The sequence below is a fragment of the Aethalodelphis obliquidens genome, unplaced genomic scaffold, assembly GCF_003676395.1.
Source record: "Aethalodelphis obliquidens isolate GAN/ISIS:26980383/991018 unplaced genomic scaffold, ASM367639v1 scaffold4, whole genome shotgun sequence".
Lineage (NCBI taxonomy): Eukaryota > Metazoa > Chordata > Mammalia > Artiodactyla > Delphinidae > Aethalodelphis > Aethalodelphis obliquidens.
This window is the reverse complement of record NW_020837948.1, coordinates 58,275,696-58,302,894: the sequence shown is the minus strand read 5'-3', so window position 1 is coordinate 58,302,894 and position 27,199 is coordinate 58,275,696. Positions and strand designations below refer to the sequence as shown.

At 36.3% G+C, this 27,199-nt stretch overlaps 1 protein-coding gene across 3 annotated transcripts in view; it reads right to left on the bottom strand.

Moving 5' to 3' along the window:
* CERT1 (ceramide transporter 1) overlaps positions 1-27,199 on the bottom strand; it is a 128,995-nt gene that overhangs the window by 12,708 nt on the left and 89,088 nt on the right. For 2 of the 3 annotated variants that reach the window (XM_027100810.1, XM_027100808.1), the window contains 5 exons: positions 17,192-17,278; positions 15,007-15,099; positions 14,423-14,500; positions 8,026-8,121; positions 305-437 (listed from right to left, as the gene is read on the bottom strand). In XM_027100810.1, the coding sequence (XP_026956611.1) occupies positions 305-437; positions 8,026-8,121; positions 14,423-14,500; positions 15,007-15,099; positions 17,192-17,278 (487 nt within the window). The remainder of the gene's footprint in view (positions 1-304; positions 438-8,025; positions 8,122-14,422; positions 14,501-15,006; positions 15,100-17,191; positions 17,279-27,199) is intronic. The other variant, XM_027100809.1, reaches the window with a different exon arrangement.

The following is a 27,199-nucleotide window of genomic DNA, read 5'->3' as shown; positions in this document are numbered from 1 at the left end:
TTTTCCAATAATTAGTTCTGTGATCTATGACAAGTCACTTGAGCTATCTGAATTTTACTTTATCACCTACCTATCACACAGGATTATTGAGGTAATAGATCAAATGCTATACCTTACTGAGAAGCATTCTGTACAGTGAAAAGCTCCAGTTAAATGTAAGGTATTATCAGTTCCCTATACGATTCTCCAGATATTTTCTATATTGACTTTGTAAACCATAGATCAGATGTAGAAAGCCAGGTTAGATTTGGTATTAAATTCAAACTAATAATTTTATCAAAATATACGAATAATGGCAGCTTACTTTCCCAATCATTGCGAACATCAACATTCCAGAAGTAATTGCAGACCTCATGTCCTGTAACACCTTTAACTGCGTGGGTAGCTTTCAAAGGATCCAAAACAATCCCGTTTTCTTCTACTTCTCTTCTGTATACCTAGAGGATATATTTTAAAACATGTTAATACATATTGATAACTACCTTAAATGTAAATGGATTAAATGCTTCAACCAAAAGACACAGACTGGCTGAATGGATACGAAACACAAGACCTGTATGTATGCTGTCTACAAGAGACCTACTTCAGACCTAGGGACACATACAGACTGAAAGAGAGGGGATGGGAAAAGATATTCCATGTAAATGGAAATCAAAAGAAAGCTGGAGTAGCAATTCTCATATCAGACAAAATAGACTTTAAAATAAAGACTATTACAAGAGACAAAGAAGGACACTACATAATGATCAAGGGATCAATCCAAGAAGAAGATATAACAGTTGTAAATATTTATGCACCCAACATAGGAGCACCTCAACACATAAGGCAAATGCTAACAGCCATAAAAGGGGAAATCGACAGTAACACAATCATAGTAGGGGACTTTAACAGCCCACTTTCACCAGTGGAAAGATCATCCAAAATGAAAATAAATAAGGACACACAAGCTTTAAATGATACATTAAACAAGATGGACTTAATTGATATTTATAGGACATTCCAACCAAAAACAACAGAATACACTTTCTTCTCAAGTGCTCATGGAACATTCTCTAGGACAGATCATATCTTGGGTCACAAATCAAGCCCCGGTAAATTTAAGAAAATTGAAATCGTATCAAGTATCTTTTCCGATCACAACGCTATGAGACTAGATACCAAGTACAGGAAAAAATCTGTAAAAAATACAAACACATGGAGGCTACACAATACACTACTTAATAATCAAGAGATCACTGAAGAAATCAAAGAGGAAATCAAAAATACCTAGAAACAAATGACAATGAAAACATTACAACCCAAAACCTATGGGATGCAGCAAACGCAGTTCTAAGAGGGAAGTTTATAGCAATACAATCCTACCTGAAGAAACAAGAAACATCTCAAATAAACAACCTACCCTTAAACCTAAAGCAATTAGAGAAAGAAGAACCAAAAAAAACCCCCAAAGTTAGCAGAAGGAAAGAAATCATAAAGATCAGATCAGAAATAAAAGAAAAAGAAATGAAGGAAACAATAGCAAAGATCAATAAAACTAAAAGCTGGCTCTTTGAGAAGATAAACAAAATTGATAAACAAAACTGATAATCCATTAGCCAGACTCATTAAGAAAAAAAGGGAGAAGACTCAAATCAATAGAATTAGAAATGAAAAAGGAGAAGTAACAACTGACACTGCAGAAATACAAAGGATCGTGAGAGATTACTACAAGCAACTATATGCCAATAAAATGGACAATCTGGAAGAAATGGACAAATTCTTTGAAAAGTACAACCTTCAGAGACTGAACCAGGAAGAAATAGAAAATATAAACAGACCAATCACAAGCACTGAAATTGAAACTGTGATTAAAAATCTTCCAACAAACAAAAGTCCAGGACCAGAAGGCTCACAGGCGAATTCCATCAAACATTTGGAGGAGAGCTAACACCTATCCTTCTCAAACTCTTCCAAAATACAGCACAGGGAGGGACACTCCCAAACTCATTCTACGAGGCCACCATCACCCTGATACCAAAACCAGACAAAGATGTCACAAAGAAAGAGAATTACAGGCCAATATGACTTATGAATACAGATGCAAAAATCCTCAACAAAATACAAGCAAACAGAATCCAACAGCACATTAAAAGGATCATACACCATGATGATCAAGTGGGGTTTATCCCAGGAATGCAAGGATTCTGCAATAAACACAAATCAATCAATGTGATACACCATATTAACAAATTGAAGGAGAAAAACCATATGATCATCTCAATAGATGCAGAAAAGGCTTTTGACAAAATTCAACACCCATTTATAATAAAAACCCTGCAGAAAGTAGGCATAGAGGGAACTTACCTCAACATAATAAAGGCCATATATGACAAACCCACAGCCAACATCGTCCTCAATGGTGAAAAACTGAAACCATTTCCACTAAGATCAGGAACAAGACAAGGTTGCCCACTCTCACCACTATTATTCAACATAGTTTTGGAAGTTTTAGCCACAGCAATCAGAGAAGAAAAAGAAATAAAAGGAATCCAAATCGGAAAAGAAGAAGTAAAGCTGTCACTGTTTGCAGATGACATGATACTATCCATAGAGGAATCCTGAAGATGCCACCAGAATACTACTGGAGCTAATCAATGAATTTGGTAGAGTAGCAGGATACAAAATTAATGCACAGAAATCTCTTGCATTCCTATCCACTAATGATGAAAAATCTGAAAGAGAAATTATGGAAACACTCCCATTTACCACTGCAACAAAAAGAAAAAAATACCTAGGAATAAACCTACTGAAGGAGACAAAAGACCTGTATGCAGAAAACTATATGTCACTGATGGGAGAAATTAAAGATGATACAAATAGATGGAGAGATAAACCATGTTCTTGGATTGGAAGAATCAACGTTGTGAAAATGACTATACTACCCAAAGACTACAGATTCAATGCAATCCCTATCAAGCTACCAATGGCATTTTTCACAAAACTAGAACAAAAAATTTCACAATTTGCATGGAAACACAAAAGACCCCAAAGAGCCAAAGCAATCTTGAGAAAGAAAAATGGAGCTGGAGGAATCAGGCTCCTGGACTTCAGACTATACTACCTAGCTACAGTAATCAAGACAGTATGGTACTGGCACAAAAACAGAAATATAGATCAATGGAACAGGACAGAAAGCCCAGAGGTAAACCCATGCACATATGGTCACCTTATTTTTGATAAAGGAGGCAAGAATATACAATTGAGAAAAGACAGCCTCTTCAATAAGTGGTGCTGGGAAAACTGGACAGCTACATGTAGAAGAGTGAAATTAGAACACTCCCTAACACCATACACAAAAATAAACTCAAAAACGATTAAAGACCTAAATGTAAGGCCAGACACTATAAAACTCTTAGAGGAAAACATAGGCAGAACACTCTCTGACATAAATCATAGCAAGATCCTTTCTGACCCACCTTCTAGAGACATGGAATAAAAACAAAAATAAACAAATGTGATCTTATGAAACTTAAAAGCTTTTGCACAGCAAAGGAAACCATAAAGAAGACGAAAAGACAACCCTCACAATGGGAGAAAATATTTGCAAATGAAGCAACTGACAAAGGATTAATCTCCAAAATTTACAAGCAGCTCATGCAACTCAATATCAAAAAAACAAACAACACAATCCAAAAATGGGCAGAACTAAATAGACATTTCTCCAAAGAAGATATACAGATTGCCAACAAACACATGAAAGAATGCTCAACATCACTAATCATTAGAGAAATTCAAATCGATACCACAATGAGGTATCACCTCACACCAGTCAGAATGGCCATCATCAAAAAAATCTACAAAGAATAAATTCTGGAGAGGGTGTGGAGGGAAGGAAACCCACTTACACTGTTGGTGGGAATGTAAATTGATACAGCCACTATGGAGAACAGTATGGAGGTTCCTTAAAAAACTAAAGACAGAACTACCATATGACCCAGCAATCCCACTACTGGGTATATACCCCGAGAAAACCATAATTCAGAGTCATGTACCACAATGTTCATTGCAGCTCTATTTACAATAGCCAGGACATGGAAGCAACCTAATTGTTCACTGACAGATGAATGGATAAAGAAGATGTGGCACATATACATATAATGGAATATTACTCAGCCATAAAAAGAAACGAAATTGAGTTATTTGTAGTGAGGTGGATGGACCTAGAGTCTGTCATACAGAGTGAAGTAAGTCAGAAAGAGAAAGACAAATACCATATGTTAACACATACATATGGAATCTAAAAAAAAAAAAAAAAGGTTCTGAAGAACCTAGGGGCAGAACAGGAATAAAGACGCAGACATAGAGAATGGACTTGAGGACACGGGGAGGGGGAAGGGTAAGCTGCGACGAAGTGAGAGAGTGTCATGGACTTATAAATACTACCAAATGTAAAATAGATAGCTAGTGGGAAGCAGCCACATAGCACAGGGAGATCAGCTTGGTCCTTTGTGACCGCCTAGAGGGGTGGAATAGGGAGGGTGGGAGGGAGATGCAAGAGGGCGGACATATGGGCATATATGTATATGTATAGCTGCTTCACTTTGTTATAAAGCAGAAACTAACACACCATTGTAAAGCAATTATACTTCAATAAAGATGTTAAAAAAACAATCAAAAAAACCCAAACATGTTAAAAAAAAAAATCCAACCCCAAAACTACAAACTTGAAGTCATGTTTTATCATTTAGCAGCTTTTTAGAATTTTATGTATGAAAATATACTTATGGAACATAAATATTCTGCCAAAAAGTTTAAAATTTCAAATTATTACCACATAAAAATATTTAAAACTACAAATCCAAGGTAAACACCAACTATGAAACATATGCATATATGATGAATGACTAAATTACTGTGAGTCGTTGAAGGAGTAAGTATATCAATTTAAATTAGGCATTATTTACTGAACATTCTCAAAGACCATTCAACATGGCTAAGAAGGCCAAATAAAGCTAGTTGGAACATAATCTCCTTAGGGACAATGACTTAAGGCAGCTCTGATCAATGTTGTATCCCCACCATCTAAAACAGTATCTGAAACACAGTAGGCACTCAATTATTTGTTGAACCAATGATGGAAAGCTAAAATCGCTTAAAAATCAATGATATCTTGCTTTTAAATACTGAGGCTGCAAACCTAAAAGGTCTATCTTGCTTTAAATACTGAGACTGTACACATAAACTGCTGAACAAAATTAATTACTTCAAAATTATAGAGGGTTTGCTACTTTAGACAGCTCTGTAGTAAGTTCTTTCGAAAAATGAATAAACATGCTATCACAGGGAAAACCAGCTCTCAATTTATGGAGTGCCTATGGTGCCAAACACTGTGAGGCATTTCACATTATTTTTCTTTTACAATCTCTCTCTCCAAAGTACCTTTCCTTACATACTTATTCATGCTATTGGGACTGATATTTTCCCAGTCATGGAAACTGGGAACTCTAGACTTTTGATTCCTTCCCTCACATTTCATGTAGTTATTAAGCTCATTACTAATCTTCTATAAGACATCCATAGTAGATGGATGTAGAAAAGTAGACTTTTCTACTATTGGATACTTTTTTTTTAAATTTTTATTTTATTTATTTTATTTTTGGCTGCGTTGGGTCTTTGTTGCTGTGTGCGGGCTTTCTCTAGCTGCAGCGAACGGGGCTACTCTTTGTTGCAGTGCGTGGGCTTCTCATTGTTGTGGCTTCTCTTGTTGTGGAGTGTGGGCTCAGCAGTTGTGGTGCATGGGCTTAGTTGCTCTGGGGCATGTGGGATCTTCCTGGACCAGAGCTCGAACATGTGTCTCCTGCATTGGCAGGCGGATTCTTAAACACTGTGCCACCAGGGAAGCCCTGGATACTTTTTTTAGGTAAGCTTTCATGACCTCATACCTGACTCTCTGAAGTGGTTTTCTTGGTCTCTAGTTTCATCCCTATCAGCCTAGTCCTCCAAAAATGTTACTTTGTGTACAATGGCTAGCCTACTGCTACAGAAAACAGAAAATTCTGTTTAGTAGGTTATTTTATACTCCCCATAATCCAGTCCCAATTTCTCTCTCTCTAAAGTTGTAGGAGAACTTTTTCTCTACCACTCATTCCATGTGGAAGACCATCATCTAGAGTATCCTGGTTTCTCTTCACCCTTTCACTTCCTCCTCCTTGGGGGGAAATGGGGACATCTGAATGGTGAGCACAGAAGGAAGACTAGGAAGGCCTGGCTCAACCCCTCCACCTGTGGACAGGATGTATGCTGGTCTGCTTTTGGGGCTTGCTCTTGTGGGGGAAGGCCTGGGACTATCCAGCTATGTCAGAAATATTATGTTTAGGGGACTTCCCTGGTGGTCCAGTGGTTAAGAATCCACCTTCCAATGCAGGGGACATGGGTTCGATCCCTGGTGGGGAACTAAGATCCCACATGCCGTGCACTGTAACTACTGAGCCCCCAAGCTTCAACCAGAGAGCCCACATGCCGCAACTATAGAGCCCATGTGCTCTGGAGCCCGTGTGCCACAACTAGAGAGAAGCCTGCGCACCGCAATGAAAGATCCCGCATGCTGCAACAAAGATCCCATATGCTGCAACTAAGACCCGACACAGACAAAAATAAATAAATAAAATAGTTTTTAGAAGTACTATGTTTAATTCTGGGGTAACATGTTAGCAAGACCTCATGGCAGCTGGTCTTCATGCTCTCCAATCAGCTTATTAGAATTATAACTAACATTTTGGTATCTCATTTGCCTATCTCCTCTATCTTATTTCTTAATTTCTTCCATATTCAGGAGGAGAGGAAATCCCAACATCTAATATTGTATCTCATTTGCTAGAATAATTCTGGTCAAAAGTCTATACAAAACTCCTGAATACAAAATTTGCTTTGAAGTTTTAGCTCATGTTATATTTCTTTTCTAAAATGCCCTCACCTCACCTTTGTCATAACCTTGTTTCCATTTCTAGACATAGTTCAAATGCTCCTCAGTGTAAAACAATCTGTCTCAAATCAGAGATCTCTTTCTTTTCCAATTTTTCTCCACTATTCACCTGTACTTTTCACTCACTGTTATCCAACGGAGCTAATTTTTTTTTTTTTTTTTTTTTTTTTTGCGGTATGAGGCCTCTCACTGTTGTGGCCTCTCCCGTTGCGGAGCACAGGCTCAGACACGCAGGCTCAGCGGCCATGGCTCACAGGCCCAGCTGCTCCGCGGCATGTGGGATCTTCCCGGACCAGGGCACGAACCTGTGTCCCCTACATCGGCAGGCAGACTCATCTTCCCAGACCGGGGCACAAACCCGTGTCCCCTGCATCGGCAGGCGGACTCTCAACCACTATGCCACCAGGGAAGCCCTAAGTAATCTTTTAAATGTCAATGCCCTCTTTCTCCAACCAAAGTTTCAGCTTGCAGGGAGTCTTATTAAACATCTCTTTATTGTTAGCATAGCACCTTGGGCATGAAGTAATCCAAAGTTCAATGCTGCTGCTGCTGCTTTTCAACCCAGCTCTCAATCTCTTGTTCCTTGCGCTTACTGTCTTCTGTGTTTAGGGATGTGAGCAAGATTAGCTAACCAATGTCCAAATATCAAAAAAAGATGCAGTGAGAGAAAGACCAAGAAGTGAGGTACAGACCAAAGAGGGAAAAAAGTGACACCTGGGCACAACATTTAGTATATTAAAAGAGAGAAATATCCGAAGAGAGAGACATCAGCTAATTATGACCTGTTCATACTGAAACCCCCAAACTATTTTCTCCATGGCCTAGGTAAAACAGAATGATCTGTGCACAGATTTATATTATGATCATAAAGAAATTATGTAAAAGCTAAACCAGGGAAGCAAAAGGACATTTTATTTCTCAATATTTAGTGCTTCTTTGATCACATGTAATAATTTATTTAAAAGAAAATTTTAAATGCTATCTTACTTATATCAGTAGTAATAATATAGTATGATTGCAACAGGGCTGCAATTAGCAACCTACAACAATACACTGGGAATTACCTTCATTTCTCCTTCTTCTACAACCAACTGCCAATTGGCATCTCCACCTACATCCTGTAATGAGTAAGTCATGTGGTTCTGCACCATCTCTTCAACCTTAAAAAGAAAAATAGAGCCATAAGAATCCTCCTCCAATTAATAGCTATGTCATAATCTCTAAAACAGAATGGTATTCAGTTTACTTCAGTTCAGAAATGATGTTCTTAGAAAGCTAAGCAACCAAATGCACAAAGGTTAGTAGGTTTTATATAGTGTTGAAGAGTTTTAGTCCACATTCCAGATATCATATCCAGGTTAATGACAGGAAGGAGAAATGCGGGGAAGGAAGGTGCTTCACTCTAATAACATATTGGCCTAATGTGCATCAAGTGACCAAAAAAATAATTATTCCTTCATCATAAAATGCATCCTTACAGAGATAATGTCTTAAAGCATAAAATCATGGAACATTAAGGGTAAAAGGGGCACAAAGAGATGACCTAGTCCAATGTTCCTATATTTAAGACTATATAGAGATATTAGGAAGCTCGTTATTTATCAAGACTTCTCTACAAAAAGGTAAGAAGATTTTTGTTATTTCACTGATAAGCTCCTCTTTTATCATGAATATAAGCCAACTTAAAAAATAACCAACCCCTCTACATATTTGATTCCAATTTCATTGGTCTAAACTCTTTTAGGGACAATGCTAATAATCATACACACAAAGATTTGCAAATTATCACCTTTTATTAATAGTTCATTCTTTCTAAATTTCTAACTAAATTTCTTACTAAATTTCTTTTACTAAATTTAAATTGCAACCTCTGCTTTTAACTATCAAATCACCCCTACCCATCTTTTATAAGCAAATAAGGTCAAACAGTTCACACTCCCAGAATCCTCAATCAGATTTATTGGTAAGATTTCATTTAAGTGTTCTTTGGAAACCTTCCTATTATGAAACATATTTTTAAACAGAACTGAAGTGACAGAAAGATCATCTCTGAAGGAACTGCCACCTTTACCATCTACGCATAGACACTTAGTTTCTAAGTTCTATTTTCTGAACTTTTACTCATAATTTTGTTTACCTAGTAATATTATTAAGAGAAGGCAGAAAAGAGTTGAAAAATATGCATATTATATACTTCAATTTTAAGATTTATTCCTAAGTTTAATTACTTATTTTACATAAAGTCTATTGCATTTGTCAGGGAAACGTAAGAACCAGGTTTACATGTGTTTTGAAATAAATACATGAATACTTTGGGGGCAGAGATCTTAAAATTATTCACCCTGGGGATATAATTTTTCTACATAAAAGGATGTTATCAATATGTTATTGTGATGTGTAAACCAAGTTTTCTGGATTTCAGAATGCAATTTTGGTTACTGAAAGTAGTTATGGCTTTAAGTATCTCTTTAATTGGCAATGATCACCAGAAAAGTTTTTGATAAAAATGATTATGAGGAAATTCTACAATCTAGTTTTGTACTAAATAAACATTACATAATATATTATTTCTTTACTCATAACCTTTAATGTGAATGGTGCTGGGTTACAGACTTGAAAGAAATTTTAAAACATGACTACTAGTACCTCTATAATTTTATAAAGCCTTAATTAGAAAACATAACTTCAGAGGCTGACTGGAAAAAACCTTTGTGCCTCTAAAATTTTGAAATCTGCTTTGAGAGGGTAAGGATGACTAATGTAGGACTCCAAGTTACAAATAATACATACAAAACATATTTTATTACCAAAAGACGAAGAACAAAGAAAGTCCCAGTTAGTATGCATAAATAAAGCCTCAACAGTAGCACTGGCTTGATTCATTTGTCTGTGTCACATCATGATTGGGAAAAGTTTTTTTATGATTTTTAGATCCCAAGATCTTAAAAAATCTTCGGATCTGAATACGTATGTACTTTTAGGTACGACACTGGGAGTTAAGAACACCCATATTTATTATGAGATTAGAGGCAGAAAGAAATGTTTCCCCCAAATAGGCCCTATTTTAAATGGATTACTTGTGAAAGAAGAATGTTAAGGATTTTATTCTGCTAAAAAACAAAGAGAGTTCTGTGTAAAAAAACTTTAGTGCCATTTAGCTGTTTTGTTGAAAAATATTGCAGGTAATTGTGTTTCTGTTTAGGAGATTATTCCTAAATTAGTTATTTCAAATGTTTGAAAAACGAGGTGTTTTTGATTTATGCTTCATTGCAAATAGAAACCAGATTCCACAAATACAAATTGATAGAAGGTAACTTAAGTTTGAAACAATGTACAGTAAATGCATTCAACATTGTCTTTCTAGATAGATGAAAGAATAGTTACCACTGCATCTATGGAAAAGTTTTCAGTCTTTTGTCCTCATTTATTTCCTTAAGAGGGCTTGAAAAAGTCCAACAGAGAAACAAACAAGATGTATTCAGTACTGTGCTCCTAGGAAATTAATGAAACTATCGAAGTACCCAATTACTGTACTAACCATGTCTGCAAAGCCTTCATCAAGGAATCTTTATCCATTATGGTATATTCCCCGAGGTAATAACATTAAGGTTAAAAAGAAAGATGATACTGGTAAAATTTCACTATTACGTATTTTATGTTAAAATATGCAGTAGCCAATGTTTCTATAGGGGCAATGACGTGGGCACATGTGACCACACTCACATTTCAGATATAAATCTAAAGATGCTCCATTTACTGTTTTCAGTTACGACTCTACATCAAAAATAAGTGGGAAACTAGGGACCATTAATTGGATGACAAGAATAAACATATGCCAAATTTTCTACCTTATCAGGTTCAAAATTTGATTACTAGAAAATGTTACTAGAAACATCTATCACTTAAAAAAACAAGGCTTAAAAAAAAAAGGCTGAATTTTACACTAAGCATAATTTCAGGAATCATGCCCTTGATTTTTTTGCACCTTACATACAGCATCTTCATACCAAATGAACTATGAAAAAACTGAAGACAAAACAGATTTGAAATAGAGGTGATGGCACTCCAATTCTTACCTTTTCTTTCACTTCACATTTGAATCACTCAGTATGCCATTTTAGGAGGCTAGATCTAATTGGATCTTTCTAATATTATTAATATAGAAACTTTAATAGAAAATTGTCCTTTGACGGTACAACAAAATTGTATTGAGCAAAAGTCTCAGAAGGGCTCAAACAGAGCTTGGATCTCTTTTTCTTACCCATATGAAAGGAATACAACTATGCTTATTGTTACAGAGTCATAAGGGGATCTGTTGGATACAATAATTTATTAATAACAAATTAACAGTGTACTGTTAACCCAAAAGAAAAATGGTCAAGGACATGAATAGCCAATTCACTGAAAAATGCAATTAGCCGAGAAGAAAAATAACACTTTTATTCTATCAGATTGGCAAATATTAACTGAATAATAATATTCAGTGTCAGTATAGCAAAAGAAAACTGACCTGGGAGTGTAGCTGGTTCAACTTTTCTAATGAACAGTTTGGCAATAAGAATAAAAAACTTGGGTGTGTGCATGGCCTTTGTCCTAAAAATTCTACTTCTATAAATATATTCTAAGGAAATAATTGGATAAGTGTACAAAGATGTACATACAAGGATGCTGTATATACAAGGATGCCCATGTAGCACTATTTATTAAATAACAGAGATTAACTGAAAATAAACTAAATGTTCAGTATTAGGTGAGTAGGTAAATCTAGTATTCATATCCATACAACAGACAAGGAGATCTAGACCTATATTTACTGATGGGAACATGGGCCTAATTATATTTGTGCTTTAAAAAAACAAAACAGCTAGTTACAAAACAGTATATATAGAATTACCCACTTTGGTAGAAAAAAACAAGTACTAAGGTGTGTGTAATCAATATGTGACTGATTTTATTTAATTTACATATATGTGGAAAAAGGATATGCATAAGAATATTAATAGTGATCTAGTAATTTTATTTACTCTACTTTCTAGTTCAGCTAAATTAGCATTCTATTACTTATACTGATACAATAAAAAAGGGAGGGGTAAAATAAATAATTACCACAACAATGATGTTACTATGCACAAAAGTGGGAAAAAGCTTTATGCAGAATTGTTTTTGTAATGGTGATGCTCATCATATATTAACCCAAGATGTACTACCCACCCTTTGATTTTCTTTTTTTCTTTCCCCCAACTAAGGATGCTTTTTATTTCCCTCTGATTTTTGAGGTGACATCTTTAGGTGGTAACTGTTATAGAAATAAATGTGGTCAAGAAGATCCATTTATAAATCTAAGTCCTTCCTAATTTCTATACACTTTCATCGAGAGCTACTTCATTTCCAACATCTGTCCATCAGACAGATACAGATTCACGTGTTGCTACTAATTTCCTAGTAGAGTCACATATTTTATTTGAAGTTATTTTCAGGGAATCTCTCAGTTCTACATTTAAGTATCTTACTCAAGCAGGACTATGACCATTATTTCAACAAGAACAAAACAGTCATGAGCCAAGACTTATAAGTAGATAGCAAAGCCAAATTAATCAATAGTTAACTGCCAGAGCCCAAGTCTGCTAATGACAACAAATACTTTAGCAAGGAAAATAAATACTTGAAGACCTCAATGCTGTTTTCCTTCATTTCCTCTTCTGGAATATAAAACAGTAGAATAATCAAAAGTTTAAAAAAAGAATCGGATCAATAACAAACATCATACATTAGAAAAAAAATACTAGAAAGATTTTTCTCAACTTATACACACAAGTTACACAAAAAATTAGGTAAAGAAGCTACAATTTGACAGTCTTATAAAAATGTGGACACCTGCTTCTCAGTGATAGTTCACCTGTATTCAAAGGCTTTCAGCTGTTTTATATATCTCTATAGCTAAGGCCCAGGTCTGGGTTCTGAAGCCCTAATTCTTAGGCACCTATCAGCGGCTCAAATTCTTTTCTTGCTCTCATTACATTTTAAAAAATTTATAGCCTATATATTTCTATATTTTAAGGGAAAATGGTGACCAGTACTGATGTCTTTTAGTTAGTCTGTTAATTTATTATTTTAATGCAAGGTGGAGCTTAATTAAGAATAAACCAAAGTCTCCCAGTATAATCTAGTTTGGTCAATGATTTATTGTGAGTATGTCACTATTTTAAAAGCATACATAAATGAATGAGCAATAGGTAAGAAATATTGTAATAAATCTGGCTAAGGGTAATTTCTGATGAGGAACTGATGCATCTCTTTCCCAAAAATGTTCAAGGAAAAAAAAAGCTACAAAAGTCAGAAAAAAATTTAAGTCTTAAACTTAATTTTCTTATTTATTACATAGTTGAAAACTAATGTAAATTTTATTTGTATGCCTGTTTTAAACTGACTTAAAAATTTTTTATTGGAACACTCTGATAGAGAAAAAATAATGTAGATAAGTTTGATTAGCTCAAAGAAATAATATTATAATGATAAAAGCTCACTTACTGAGCACTTACTACATGCTAGGTTCTAGCTCTATCACATTCCTAGCTAGATGACAGAAGCAAAGCACAGAGGAGTTAGAAAAGTTGTCAAACATCATGCAGGAAACCGGATTTAAACTTGGTCATTTTGACTACAGAGCTCAGGTTCTTAACATACTATGACATATTGCAATCCAATAAAATGCAAACACCATAAAAATACAAAGTTGAATGGCAAATATGTGAAGATTAAAAAAAATTTTTTAACCTAATGCTGATGCTAAAAAAATATTCCTCCATTGATACTTTGATTTTATTATGAGGGCAGAGACTGCAAGCATCCAGCTTCCTGTCCTAAATTCCTAACCCGTGCTGATACTAAATAATTTAAAATCAATTTCCATAGATTTATCATATGGACTGGAATACTCATTTCCAGGGATAATTTGCCAAAGCAAAACGCAACCTGTTCAATGAAGCTTAGTATAATGGTAATGAGACAAATTTTATTTAAAAAATTATTTCCCTGTTGAAAATATTATGAAATATTTTAAATTAGGTTAGAAGTAAGGCTTGAAACCTGCTTTAATGCTATAACATATCCTATAGACCATGTCCACAAAAGTTGCTGAATCCTGTCTGAAGAAACAGATATCACAGGATAGTTAAAAACCAGGTACCTTCTATTCGTTTCAATTCAATTTGAAATCTTTCAGGAGTATCTCCTATATGGCGAAATTCCAAGCTATTCACAATAGAGGATACAAAGGGCACATGCAAGCCTGACAGAGGAACTATTTAGCAGATAAGGAAGGCTTTCTTTAATGCTTGATGTTACTATTTAAAATTCAAAACCAAAACAAGTGGCCTAACCAAAAGATTTCTAGGAACTGGGAAAGCAGGCTGAAATATAGCACAGAAAGTCTCAAGTCCACTCTATACATTCATACAGTACCTGGGAGCTGAATCTGTGAACATCGTCAGAGGCACTGACTAGATCAATGGAAGACATGGAGGAAGAGCGACTATAGGGCTACCAGAGACAGACAAAGAAAAAACCAAGTAATCAGAACAAAGGCACAACAGAGCATTCAGTACCAACTTCCAAACACAAGATAAAGAAAGAGAGAACAAAGCACTATATGAAACAAGCTCAGCAGCAAGTGCTGACTTCATGCACCTATTATGTGTTATGCTCCAGAATCGAATGCAGTGCTTCCAATAATACAAAATAATACCACTTAACCCCAAAGGAAAAAGAGATCTAATATCACTGGCTATGCTTCTGGTTAACTATTTTGGACAAGCTACTCCCTATTCCCCCACCCTTCTTTCCCCCTTAAATAAAAAAGAAAGAACATTATGTTCAGAAGATTTCTAGCAGTTCTGGAGGATGTATATGGAAGAAAACATGTAATACCAAAAAATCTCATTACTTAAATTCAAGAAAAGGAAAAAGACTTTATATAACAGGATAGTTTCGTCAACAGTGAAGAAAAATATAGCATATACTTTTAGTGAACTGTGACATTAGCTTACCTTTTGGACAAATCTATGAGTCCCCACAGAAGAAAAGGCATCTCCAGATGGCATTGAAGTAGGCCAATGTAACCTGACCTTTTCACTCTGTGACTAAGAAAACATATAATGTTAAATGGGAAGGTTTCGAAGTGTATTTTGCAGCTTAAGAATGGATAATATAACATTTAATTACTGAATACTTTAGTTCTTATAAATATTTGAATTATGAAGTTACTCTAAAGATACAAAGATACAAGCCTTGCCAAATCTTGACACTTCACGTATCCCAATTTTCTTCTTTTGGATTCCGTAGACACTACCAAGAATTAGTTCTTTTATTTTTGCTCCCAGTCAGGATTTCCAATACCAGCATGGCACCATTTACCATGAATCAACCTTAACACTGCTACCAAAATAATTTTCTTATCCTAACTCTGGCCAAATTATTCCAATCATTCCACATCATCAGGGCCTTGGAGGGCTGTATTATTTGAACCAATAATCATTGTTTGCTTCAGTTATGTTCAAAAGAACATATCATGTATATCTTTGTCTCCTTTCCATGAAGGTATTCTGCCTTCATCCCATCACCTCACTCTTGTTAAGCTGCCACTTAACCTCTTGCCTCCTTCTCAGCTTGCCTAGTTTCTTCTCACTTGTTCAATAAATATTTACTAAATATACTGTACCAGAAACTATGCTGTATTGTGTGTGTGATTATCTTTGTCATATCAACGCGCCTGGCTCTCAGGCAAAGAAAATCATGGTCTGTTTAATGACTTGTTTTTATCTACTAGAGTGTCAGGAATAGACTGATATTAAATGAGTTGATCGCCCTGTGAATATTTCTTTTTTCTAAAGCATACAGAAGTTTTTATTGATTCTCTTCAACTCCAGCTCAACCACCATATTGATACTCAGTGGAGGAGCATTTTAGAGCCAGAAGGGATGATCTGAATCATCTTGTCCAACTCCTTGTTTCAGATTAGAAAACCAAGGCCCAGAGGATTTAAGTGATATGTTTAGAGCTACACAGTTACTGGCAAAACTAAGACTAACTTGTCTTGACCTCACAGTTTGCTATTCTTCACGAAATAACACATCTTAGATTAAAACAAAAGTGAAAACACAGTGAAGGGGAAAAAAAAAAAAACACCCAAAACACCCTAAAAAACCAAATACAATGATGCTATTTCAGATATTTTTGGCATCCAAAATTAGACCTTATTTAGGAACTGAAAGTTCTATTGAGTGCTGTGTAGCATCTTTTGGGTATAAAAAATGAGCAGTAAGCTTTTATAAATTAATGTGACAAACTTTTCATCACTGATAAAAAACAGGGGAAAAAGAAGCATGAAAAGCAAACAGCCACTATTGCAGATGACTTACCCTCGGATAGATAGATCAGTAAATGGGCATAATAGCCATGACTGCCCTAGCAATCAGAGGGAATAAACAAGCCAATTCTTCTATGCAAGTTAATTTGTAGTATAAAACTGATACACATATGATTTATTTGCAAGATGCTTAAAGTCTTGAGAAGAATAACTAAAATTCATCTTTAAGTACCATCTAGTGGTAATATATGGTAACTGCATTGTTGCAGAATTAAAGGTAAAGGCTCAAATTAATCTTGACACTAGAGTTAAAGGATTTTAGAAATGCCTTCCTTCAATTTCCACAGAAGGAGCTGGGTATAACTGCTGTGAATTTAATGATGAAAAAACACTGAGCAAAGTTAAAAGTGAGGAAGTAATTAAGGTGAAGGTAGTGAAAGCAATAAATGAGTTAATAATAAAAACTGAATGGTACTAACATAGAAGAAAAATAAATTCTTGGTCATCTTCCTTTTGAATTCATATGGCACTTGGTGGTGAAGAGAAATTCAAAGAGACTGTTTTACTCAGAGCAAATATATACTTTGTATTAACAGAATGATAATAGGTTGGATACTTCAAGGGGAACAGGCAGAATATTTCCATTTAATTTCATGTTAATTATGCATGCCTGCTTTAAACAATCATTAGTCTTCTTTCTATTGCTTGGAAATTGGTCAATAAAGTGACTTATAAAGATTCTTCTACATTTGTGACTCACTGTAGACGAGAGTTCATTTTTAGGTTATTAGGATCATGATTTCAAATTCTATTTATATGAATAACATACATCAAGGATTTTTAATAATTTTTAATAATATACATACCTGTTCTTCTATTTTATCTTGCCTGTCAAGAGCAGCTTCCACAGCATCAAAGAACTCTTCCTCATTAATCAAACTGTTTGGGCCTTCCTATTCAGACATACAGGGGAAAAAAAAGCTGTTGATTCAAGAAAATAGAAAACATTGATAACCCTGGCATGGCATTAACTCTAGGAGAAAGTTGAAAAGTGAGCTGACAAACATTTCTGAACCAGTTAGTACACTAGGTAATATTATCACAAAGATGAACAACATATTGCTCTGTGCAAAATCAGTGCACAGAGTGTTACAATTAATTCACTCACTCAGTACTCAAATACTTACTGTATATTGACCGACACTGTGTTAGGGCAACAATCTAGAGCAGGGGGTTGGTGAACTATGGCCTGTGGGTCAATTCTAGTCTACTGCCTACTTTCAGAATGGGCTTTAAGCTCAGAATTTCATTTCTAAATGGCTGGGAAACAATAACAACATTTCATGGGGAATTCCCTGGCAGTCCAGTGGTTAGGACTCTGTGCTTTCACTGCTGAGGGCCCAGGTTCAATCCCTGGTCAGGGAACTAAGATCCCACAAGCTGAGTGGCATGGCCCAAAAAAAAAAGGAAAAAGTAAAAAAAAAAAAAAAAAAAAAAAAAAATTCATGACATGTGGGAATTATATGAATTTTAAATAAGCTTTATTGGAATATAATCATGTTCATTCATGTATGGTTTATATCTGTTTTCATGGTACAGTGGCAGAGCTGAGTACCTGTGACTTGAGGACTTATCGACGGAAACCATATAAAATTGCAGGAAGGTTTTAAGTACAAAGTTGCAGATCTATAGCCAATGAGAAGTACAGATAGGGCTTCTGAGGGGAACCTTCCTATAAGCAAAGACAATAATATCATAGAGAAAAAAAAGTTGAACTGATGCTTGAAAGCCTGCTTAGAATGGTAGAGCAGTGGTTCTCAATCACTTGGGGAACTGCCTGGGGAACATGTTAAAATGAAAATTCCCAGGCCCCCATTCGCAGAAATTACTTTGCAGTAGGTCTTGGGTGTGCGAGTAGAACCTCAGCTGTATCAGAAGATAAAAATATAAAGAACAATAGCAAAATGGAAACAAGCAAGCTATGTGTGTATCTTGCTGTGTTAAAACAAATTTAAGTGGACTATAAGTGGAACAATAGCTTTGTTGGGGCCCAGAGTAGGCTACCCCAAAATGTGCCTCAGTGGCACATTGATTATTTTGAATTAAGGTTACTCAAGAAATGGCCAGTGCCACAGGAGACACTCCTGTCTCCCTGAAAGCAGGAAACAAATCTCATGTGAAATGTGTATTCCCTGCATCTGGAGGTAGGACACCATTATTGTCAAAGATAGGGAATCTGGTCTGAGAAGCAGGAAACCTATATAAACAAATCTTGTTACATTTTAAATTTACTACTCCAAGTCCAAACTCTGTTTAGATTTTTCACTAATTGGGCACCCCAAACCTAAGTTTCTTTGCCCTCACAACTTGGTTGTTTCTTTGTTGAGAGTATAAAACCTGCCTGCTTTGGCCACTGTTTTGGTCCCATTTCTGTGGGACCCACACACACATGAATTAAAATTTGTTTTTCTCCTATTAATCTATCTTGTGTCCATTTTATTATTAGTCCAGCCCCAAGAACTGAAGAGGGGCAGAGGGGGAAATATCCCTCTCTACAGCAGCTTCATATTACTATTAAACTTGAGGCAGGAGATAGATGGGCCCCTGGGGCAAACAGCTGGAGTTCGTTCTCTGTGGATACTCTATGATGAAAATAGGAGGAGGCTGGGCCCTGCCCAGATAGAAGATAAGAGAACACATATTTCTCATTCTTGAAGTCAGGAGACCTCCCTGACTACACATGCACAGAAAGGCTCCTTGGAGGTCAAAAAGGGAGGGGGCGCCACCCCACAGTAAGTGATGCTAACTACCCATAGGCCTCTTCAGTAGAATCCATCTCGGCTAAGAGATGTGCGTGCACACATGGGAGGATCCTGAGATATACCAAATACGAACTCTGAACCAGGCAAATCAAAATGATTGGCCAAAGGAAACCGGGAAGAAACGCCCCATATAAGTGATTCAAACTACCACGAGGGCGTGACTCTCTGAGTCTGCCCCTGTGTCTATCCACACTGTACTCTTTTCTTCCTCCTAATAAACACTTTACTTGTTTCACTACTTTCCGTCTTTGTGGGAATTCTTTTCTGCAAAGCTGAAGGGCCAGGGCCTTGTCACTGACCACTGGTCTAGTGGCTAGGATTTGGTGCTCTCACCACCGTAACCCGACCTCAATCTCTGGCTGGGAACCGAAACCCTGCTTCAAGCCTCTGCAAGCTGAGGCCACCTGAGATCAAACTGAAGGCTGAAAAGGCAGGCTTGGGTTTAAGTTCCCCCAATTTTTAAATATACAAAATAAGACACGTGGACAATTGTGGGTCTGTCTGGAATAAATCCCAAGTCGTCACTACTCCATTAAAAAGTAGAAGCAACATCATCCCTGCGCTGCCACAACCTGGGGCCACACAAGAAGAGAGGGAAGAACCATGCTGTAATGCTCCTGTCATTTCGCACAGGCATATGAGAAATCTTGATTCAATGTAGTAGTTCTTGTAGAGTTATGGGGATCCCTCAAAAGTCACTTCAAACCACACCCCCCCACACAACTTTTAATTTAACTACAACACTCATATAGAACAGTACACATCTTGATGAATTACCATTAAGTGAATATAACTGCAGGGGAGCAAAACGTACCACCCCAAAATGTCTCTTTGGCATGTGGATTATTTTGAGCTAAAAACAATTAAGGCCCAAAAGACTCAGGAAGAAACTTTGACCTTCCCCTCTCACTGCCTAAAAAAATTTTAGATAGAGGGTCTGTTCCTGGAATAGAGCTATCACTAGAGGTATCTGCGAAGAATATTGGCTAGGTGTTACGGGGGAAACTCAGCAGGGTCTAGAGACCAGAGCCTACTGTGTGTCCCACTGTTTCTGCACGGCCCAGCAAACATTTGTTTACCAAACATTTGCATTCCCATCTTCCTGTGAATTGTCTTACACCTCTTTTAAGTTCCAAACCACTATGCCCACATTTTCTTTTGTCTTTAGCTGAAGATGGTATTTAAAGTGAGGGTTTCAGTCATTTTATTGAGTTACTCAGTTTTCCTGGATCTCTCCCACATATACATATTATTAAACTTTGATTTTCTGTTAATCTGCCTCATGTCAATTTAATTCTTAGATGAGCCAGAAGAACATAGAAGGGTAGAGGAAAATTTATTCCTCCCTGACATAACCATCTAATGACCAGCTGGATCATGAAAGAGTCCTGAAGGACTCCCTTTATAAAGCCAAAACATTTCAGACACTTAACTGACAGCAGTATCACTTTGGTCTCTGCTGATATGAGAAAAATATAAAATACCCCAAATCTATTCTGAACTCAAACATATTTTCTAATGATTTAAAAATTCTATTGATCATAACCACATCTACTCTTTAAAAAATTGTAATACTCATTCATTCTATTCAATTACTTCAGAGTCTCAGAAGTTTACCAATTGGGAACTACAGCGTTAAAAATCCGAGGGAGAACTAAAGTAATTGGAATAAATTTTCCTTTATTAAAAAACTTAAACACTTTTATCTCATCATGCTTACCAAAGAAAAGAGCTATTTATTGCTGAATCTATGGGACACTTCATAGTCTTTATCTACTTGCCCTAATTATTAGCAGCATTTCTTATGTTAATGACTCTCTTTGGAGCCATCTTTCCCCTGCAAGTCTTAATTTCCCAGTTCCTCTCTAAGTAAGCACTGTTCTTTGGGTTCCAGGGCAGGCGCCTCCTCTGTCTACCCCTTAAACGTGAGTGCTCCTCAGGGTTCCACACTTGCTCTCCCCACAGCATTCTTACTCATTTCTGTGACTTCAGTCTTCTTCTGATGATTCCCAAATTCATAGCCTGTCCATCTCTCTCCTAAGTGTTAGATCTTTACATTTAATAATATATAAGATGGAGTGTTCAAGTGAATGTTTCAACTCAGATGCACCGTGTCTAAAACCTGTTCTTCCCTCATCTCCATACCAATCTATCTAAGGCAGAAACCTGGGCCTGTTCTTGAATCCCTCTTTTTTCCCTCATTCAGTCGCCACACCCTTCAGTTCTACCTTCCAAATATCTGATTTGTCCATGTAGGCTATCTTCAATTCTCACCTGTAATACTGAAAAAGTCTCCAAGCCCTCAGTCACAACAGTCAACTTCAGTCCACTCTCCTCACTGCAGGAAGTAAGAATGACTTAAACCCATTGCCTGAGGATACTGGTTCTAGCCAGTCTTGCCACTCCCTACTTTTGATTGGCTCTACCCTCCACAGATAAGTGGTTTGCGTTACCCTGCGGCAAAATGCTCTTTTTCTTCTGGTCTCCAAATATCTTCTTTCTTCTCAGCCCCTATAAGCAAACACTTTACAGGCTATTCACCTGGTTAACAAATACTCAGCTGACTCATTCTTAAGGTTTTAGCTCAGACGTCGTTGCATCTGGAAGCCATCCCTGACTCAATATCTGTGTTCACAGTGTTAAAGTGTTGCATAACATACATTATTCTAATTGCCTGTTAACTACTCTGTGTTCTCATTATGTACGCAGCTAAGGCCCTCAGGCAGGACCCTTGTTTACCTTGTTTCTTGCAATATCACCCATGCCTAGCAGTGTCTTACATTAGTAAAATCTTAAGGCACGGATTTAAGATTATAATTTCTGAGGCCACAGATGACAGAAACATTTAAACTTTGTTCGATAACTAGAACATCATGAATGTTTGATAAGGACCAAAACAAAGTCATATTTTGAATTACTGTCAAATCCATGCAAATGTAGTATGAACACAAGTAAATATAGATGGTTCAAAACTCCAAAAGGGGAAAAAAGTGTAAAAACAGGCCCTAGTTTATTTAAGAATTACATAACTTGATACTACAGGGATTTGAAATAAAATTCATACTTTATGGCAAGACAAGGAAAATTTAAACGTAAAAAAATTTTCTCTGCCCTTTGGCCTCCTCTTTCCCCCCTACTCTGTACTGTATATCTGCATTATGCATCCTGACCAAATCTTCCCCAAGAATACCAGCCCAGTCCTAAGGTGCAACATTTTCCTAGCATCAACAACACAACTCCTTAAAAGATAACCTTCTTTCTTGATCTTGTAAGGGGTCACATGACTTACAACCTTGTTCCTGTAAAACTGGATTGTGTCAACTGTCAATATTACATCATTTGATGTACCGCCCTCTGTCTCAAAAAACTTATATTACTGTGCTTTGACTTCTAATGGGCAGAACAGTTCTCAGTTTGGCTCAAATAAAATTTCCATTTCTTTCTCAGATTGACTGATTCATTTTTGTTGACATGCATGGTTTAGCTGGCAGGATATCAGAGATACCCACTAGTGAACACCTGGAGTCAACCCAGAACTAGTGCTCAGTACCAAGCATGGGTCCATTGAGCCCCACCAGCTTCTCAGTACTCCTCAGGTGTTCTGGTGAGCTCTCCTAATATCTGGATCTCATTGTTTGAGTAATGATCCTGAAATTTTATTTGAGCTGTTTCACTTAAGGCTTGGAGTCTTAAGGGGCACTGGTGCAGTTCTTGGGCAGGACTTCGGGGATCTGGACAAGGGGCCCAGGGAAACATAGGTGGCTGGGTTTTTGTTAACTTTGGCTTACATTGAAAAAAGTGAGTTGATATATGTTCTGAACAAAGCTTTTGCTAGTGAAATGAGAGACTGAATTATTCAGCTCTGAAGAATAAGGGAGATCCACTACAACCATTAGGTAAATACTGCTCATCCGACGGGGCACAACAGAGGCTGATAACCTAGTGCCCTCAGCACCCATGGCGGTTTTAGACTGTCACAGGGAGAAACTGAGCCATGTACAAGAGTCAAACCAACCCAAGGTTAACCCCTTGGGGCTAGACTCAGAAGCAGCACACATTTGATCTACCACACATTTGATCTACCACACTGTCCTCAGAAAGCTGTGCAGATCATATCTCATATCCCATATCTGAATTAGGCTACGAAATAATAGGAAATTGTGCCTCAAAGGCCAAACAGCTCCCAGATGGACAGTCACCTATGAGAATACCAGCTGGGTTTATGTATGCTTGCAAGTTCTTAATCGGAACTAAAGGATGTTGGGCCCTGAAATGGTGAGATAGGTTCTTCTGGCACTCCCAAACTGATTTTTTTCAACAGCAGTAAGAGTTTTTCTCTTTTCTAAAATTATATTAGCAGGGAAAAATATTTGTCAGGCTAGCTTCTTAGATCCTTTGAATGGGAAAGTCTACTAAATTGTTAAAATTTTAGAGAGCTCTCATCTTAAATATTGTACCTATTTTAATTGGGATACAGAAGCCCCAAAAGGCTTCAAAATTTCAAAATAGCCTCATTGAAAGATTTGTTGTAGAAAGCTAATAAAAGATTAATGATATAAAAGGTACCTAAAACTTTAATTACTGTTCCCATCTACTAATAATCTCCTATCTGAATTGCCTTTCTACTCAGAAGATCCTATTAAATGGTTACCTTTAGGAATGGGACTACATGAGGCTTGCAGGCAAGCCTCTTCAGATCAAAGGCTGAACTCAGGGCCACAGTTAAATAATTTCTTAAACCCAGGGAGAATCCTTAAAAGTGTTTATAAACAGATTACCAGGACTTCCCTGGTGGCGCAGTGGTTAAGACTCCACACTCCCAATGCAGGGAGCCCAGGTTCAATCCCCGGTCAGGGAACTAGATCCCACATGCATGCTGCAACTAAGAGTTTGCATGCCACAACTAAAGGAGCCAGTGAGCCACAACTAAGGAGCCCTCGAGCTGCAACTAAGGAGCCCTCGAGCTGCAGCTAAGGAGCCCACCTGCCACAACTAAGAAGCCCGCCTGCCGCAACTAAGACTCGGTGCAACTAACTAACTAAATAATTAAAATTAAAATAATAAATACATTAATTACCAAGTTGGGAGGTGGGAAGCCAATGGTTTGACTAAACTGACCATAGCTGGTAATTGGAACCTGATAGTAATTTTTTTTGGAGGGGGGTGGTGCTGCTTCTTCCCTAAGCTAAATGAGGGAAAGTAAGACATTCCAACAAAGGTGAAGGGCTATGTCAGTCCTTTGAAATCACTGAGGTAGCCACCCAATTCTTTGAGAAAAAAACAAAAACAAAAAACTGTCCTTATTTTCCAAATCTAGTCTTTATAGGACCAGAGGTATGGCTCCAGAAATAATCCAAAGCCCACCAATCTTTTTACCACTCCCAAAATGTCCCCTTATTTATCTTAAGAGGCTTGTAAACAGAGAAAAAGAAATTTTTTCTGGCCTTGAGGGAGGGTAAATAACTTGGTACTTGACTTGTTAATGACAAATAGAAATCTTAAGTGTCTTCTCATAAATACTAGTAAAAAGGTTTTAGCAATCTAGATAGGTGATCTTGATTTGTTCCATCTGCCAGAAACCCAATTTGAATTCAATCTCTTTTATAACTGAGGGTTTTATATTGTTACACCTGATTCCTGGCTGAAATTTTGGAATGGGCACTATGAGGTCTCTGTGTCTGTTTGTGTGTTTCTTCGTATTTACATAGGTGTGTTGTAGATGTGTGGTACTGCAAAAATTAATTTGTAAAAGAGCTCTGTTTAATTGGCTTAAAGGAAATTAAGCAGTTATATAAATATTCAGAAATACAAAAGAACCTGGCTAGAATGAATTTCAGGCTTATGTGATCTAGGAAATATTCAGTACTGAATTAATATATGGTATTAAAGTTAGCTTAAGCTTGTTGGTTTAATTAATACAGACATGTCTTTAGAGTCATCAACATTAAGTATAATATTTTTATTGTACCTAGGTATACTAGAAATTAAATTAAACCTTATTATTCTTGTTAGAAAGTTGTTCAGCAAGAAAAAATAACAATACGATGAAACTTTTAACTCTTTAGGAATAACTGTGTTTTGGGGATGTCTATCTAAAATACTCTTTCCAGATTTTGGTAACTTGAAACTTTAGAGCTGTGCTAAATTAACTTAAATAATGGGAATCCATCGAATACCCAGGTCATTTCCAGCTAAGATACTGGTACATTAATTACTGAGCACAGGTTTCCTTTTTCAAAGAAACTAAGGTTAGTTAGGACTATTAATATGTTTGATGTCACATTGAGACATTTTCTGTAAGAAAGAGAACGTTTTCTAGAACCATAAATATTATTTATAAGCTTGCCAATCTGAAGAATACTAACGGAAAAGACAGTTCATAATTGCTTACTTAGTTTTTGCTAGAAACTATGTTTTAAGGTTAAGAATTATAATATGTGTAACTAAAGCTACTAAAATAATAAGGGAAACATTTTAGTATCCAAGGAAAATGGGAAGTATGTTTTCACTAAAAGAGGGTATAAGGAATGGAAATGCATTTTGTTAAAGGAAAAAAAGGGTAGTTTTGTCTTAGAGCCGGTTGTTTCTGAATGGAAAAGAAAATAAGGGACAAAATAATATGGATACAGAAAGTTGTAAAAGGGTCGAGGAAAAGGAACACTGAGAAAAGAGTTTTGTACGTGGTCAGGATTGGCTAAGATTGAGTTTAGTTAAGAAAATGATTTTTAAAGGTAAAGTGTATAAAACCAGAATTCAGTTTTCTCTCTAAGAGCACAAAGTTTTCTTAAAATATTGAGCTGCTTTTGGTAAGAGATTGTGTGACTTTCTTTGCCTTTAAGTGATTTATTACCTTTGAGATCTTTTATTGTCACTTTGCTTAAATGAATGAGTATTGTTTCACAGTGACCTATGATCCTATTTAACTAAGTATTTTGAAACTTTTTGATATTTTTGACAAATGTCCCAAAGATCAAATTCTAAATGAAGTTCACTGGACCTCTAGTTAACTCTGAGGTTTTCCAAAGGGTCCCTGGTATGCCTCAAAATATTTGTTTTCTCTCCCTCCCAGAGAGAGGAATATTAAACTAATTAATCTTATTTGGTATGTTAAATTACATGGGAAGCATTGTCAAATTTGAGTGGTGATAAAACTTCTCAGGTTATATCATATGGGTAAATGTTATTAATATAGAAATTCTAGAAATTATATAGAACTCCTAAAAATCTGGTATGTCCTGGTAAAATGTTATCAGTCATAATTCTAGTAATTATCTTAAATTGTTGTATGTCACAACAGTAACCAAGTTTATTTGTCAATTGGCATTGTAATCAGGTCTTTAGCCTTGACTTTTTGAATCTTTTATCATTTATGGACAGTTATTATTTTACTGTGAAGTTTTTGCAAAAATGCTTCAACTTGAAGAAGATTCACAGAAAGGACTTTTGGACAAGTATAGGTTTCTCATAACTTTCAGATCATACCACTGAACTGGGTAAGAAATTAAAGACTTCTGATGGAAAACCTGATGGCTTCATAAAACCATTAACTGAAGATTAAGATCAAAGATTAGTCACATAAGACTGAGTGAAATTATGAGTATGGTTATATAATTTTTGTTTTTTGTCTGAAATATTATTTGTTTTTAATCTGTTTTCCAGATATAAAGAAACCTTTAAATCACAACTCTGTATGTAGAATTGAAACATTAATCTTTTCTCTCTACCTGATCCCTTCAGAACCTGTAAACTCTTAGGTTCCTAGCAACTTTCTCAGGTAATAAGGAAGGTCACCTCCTAACAGGTACAGGAATCTCAAGGTATTCAGGAGACTATGAGAAGAGAGAAATTCACCCAAACCTAGCACCCAAATCTACAGCTGTCACAGGCGGAATCTATGACATGCCTTCAGTGTGACTTTCCTGGCCCTGAGAATTTTTTTTTTAAAAGTTCAATCTGAGATTCCTTGTGAAAAGTTCCAGCACAGCCAATTTAAAGAGCCTAGGTTGTCAATTAACCAGACATTTTGCAAACCAATTTGTCTTAATGTGGCTA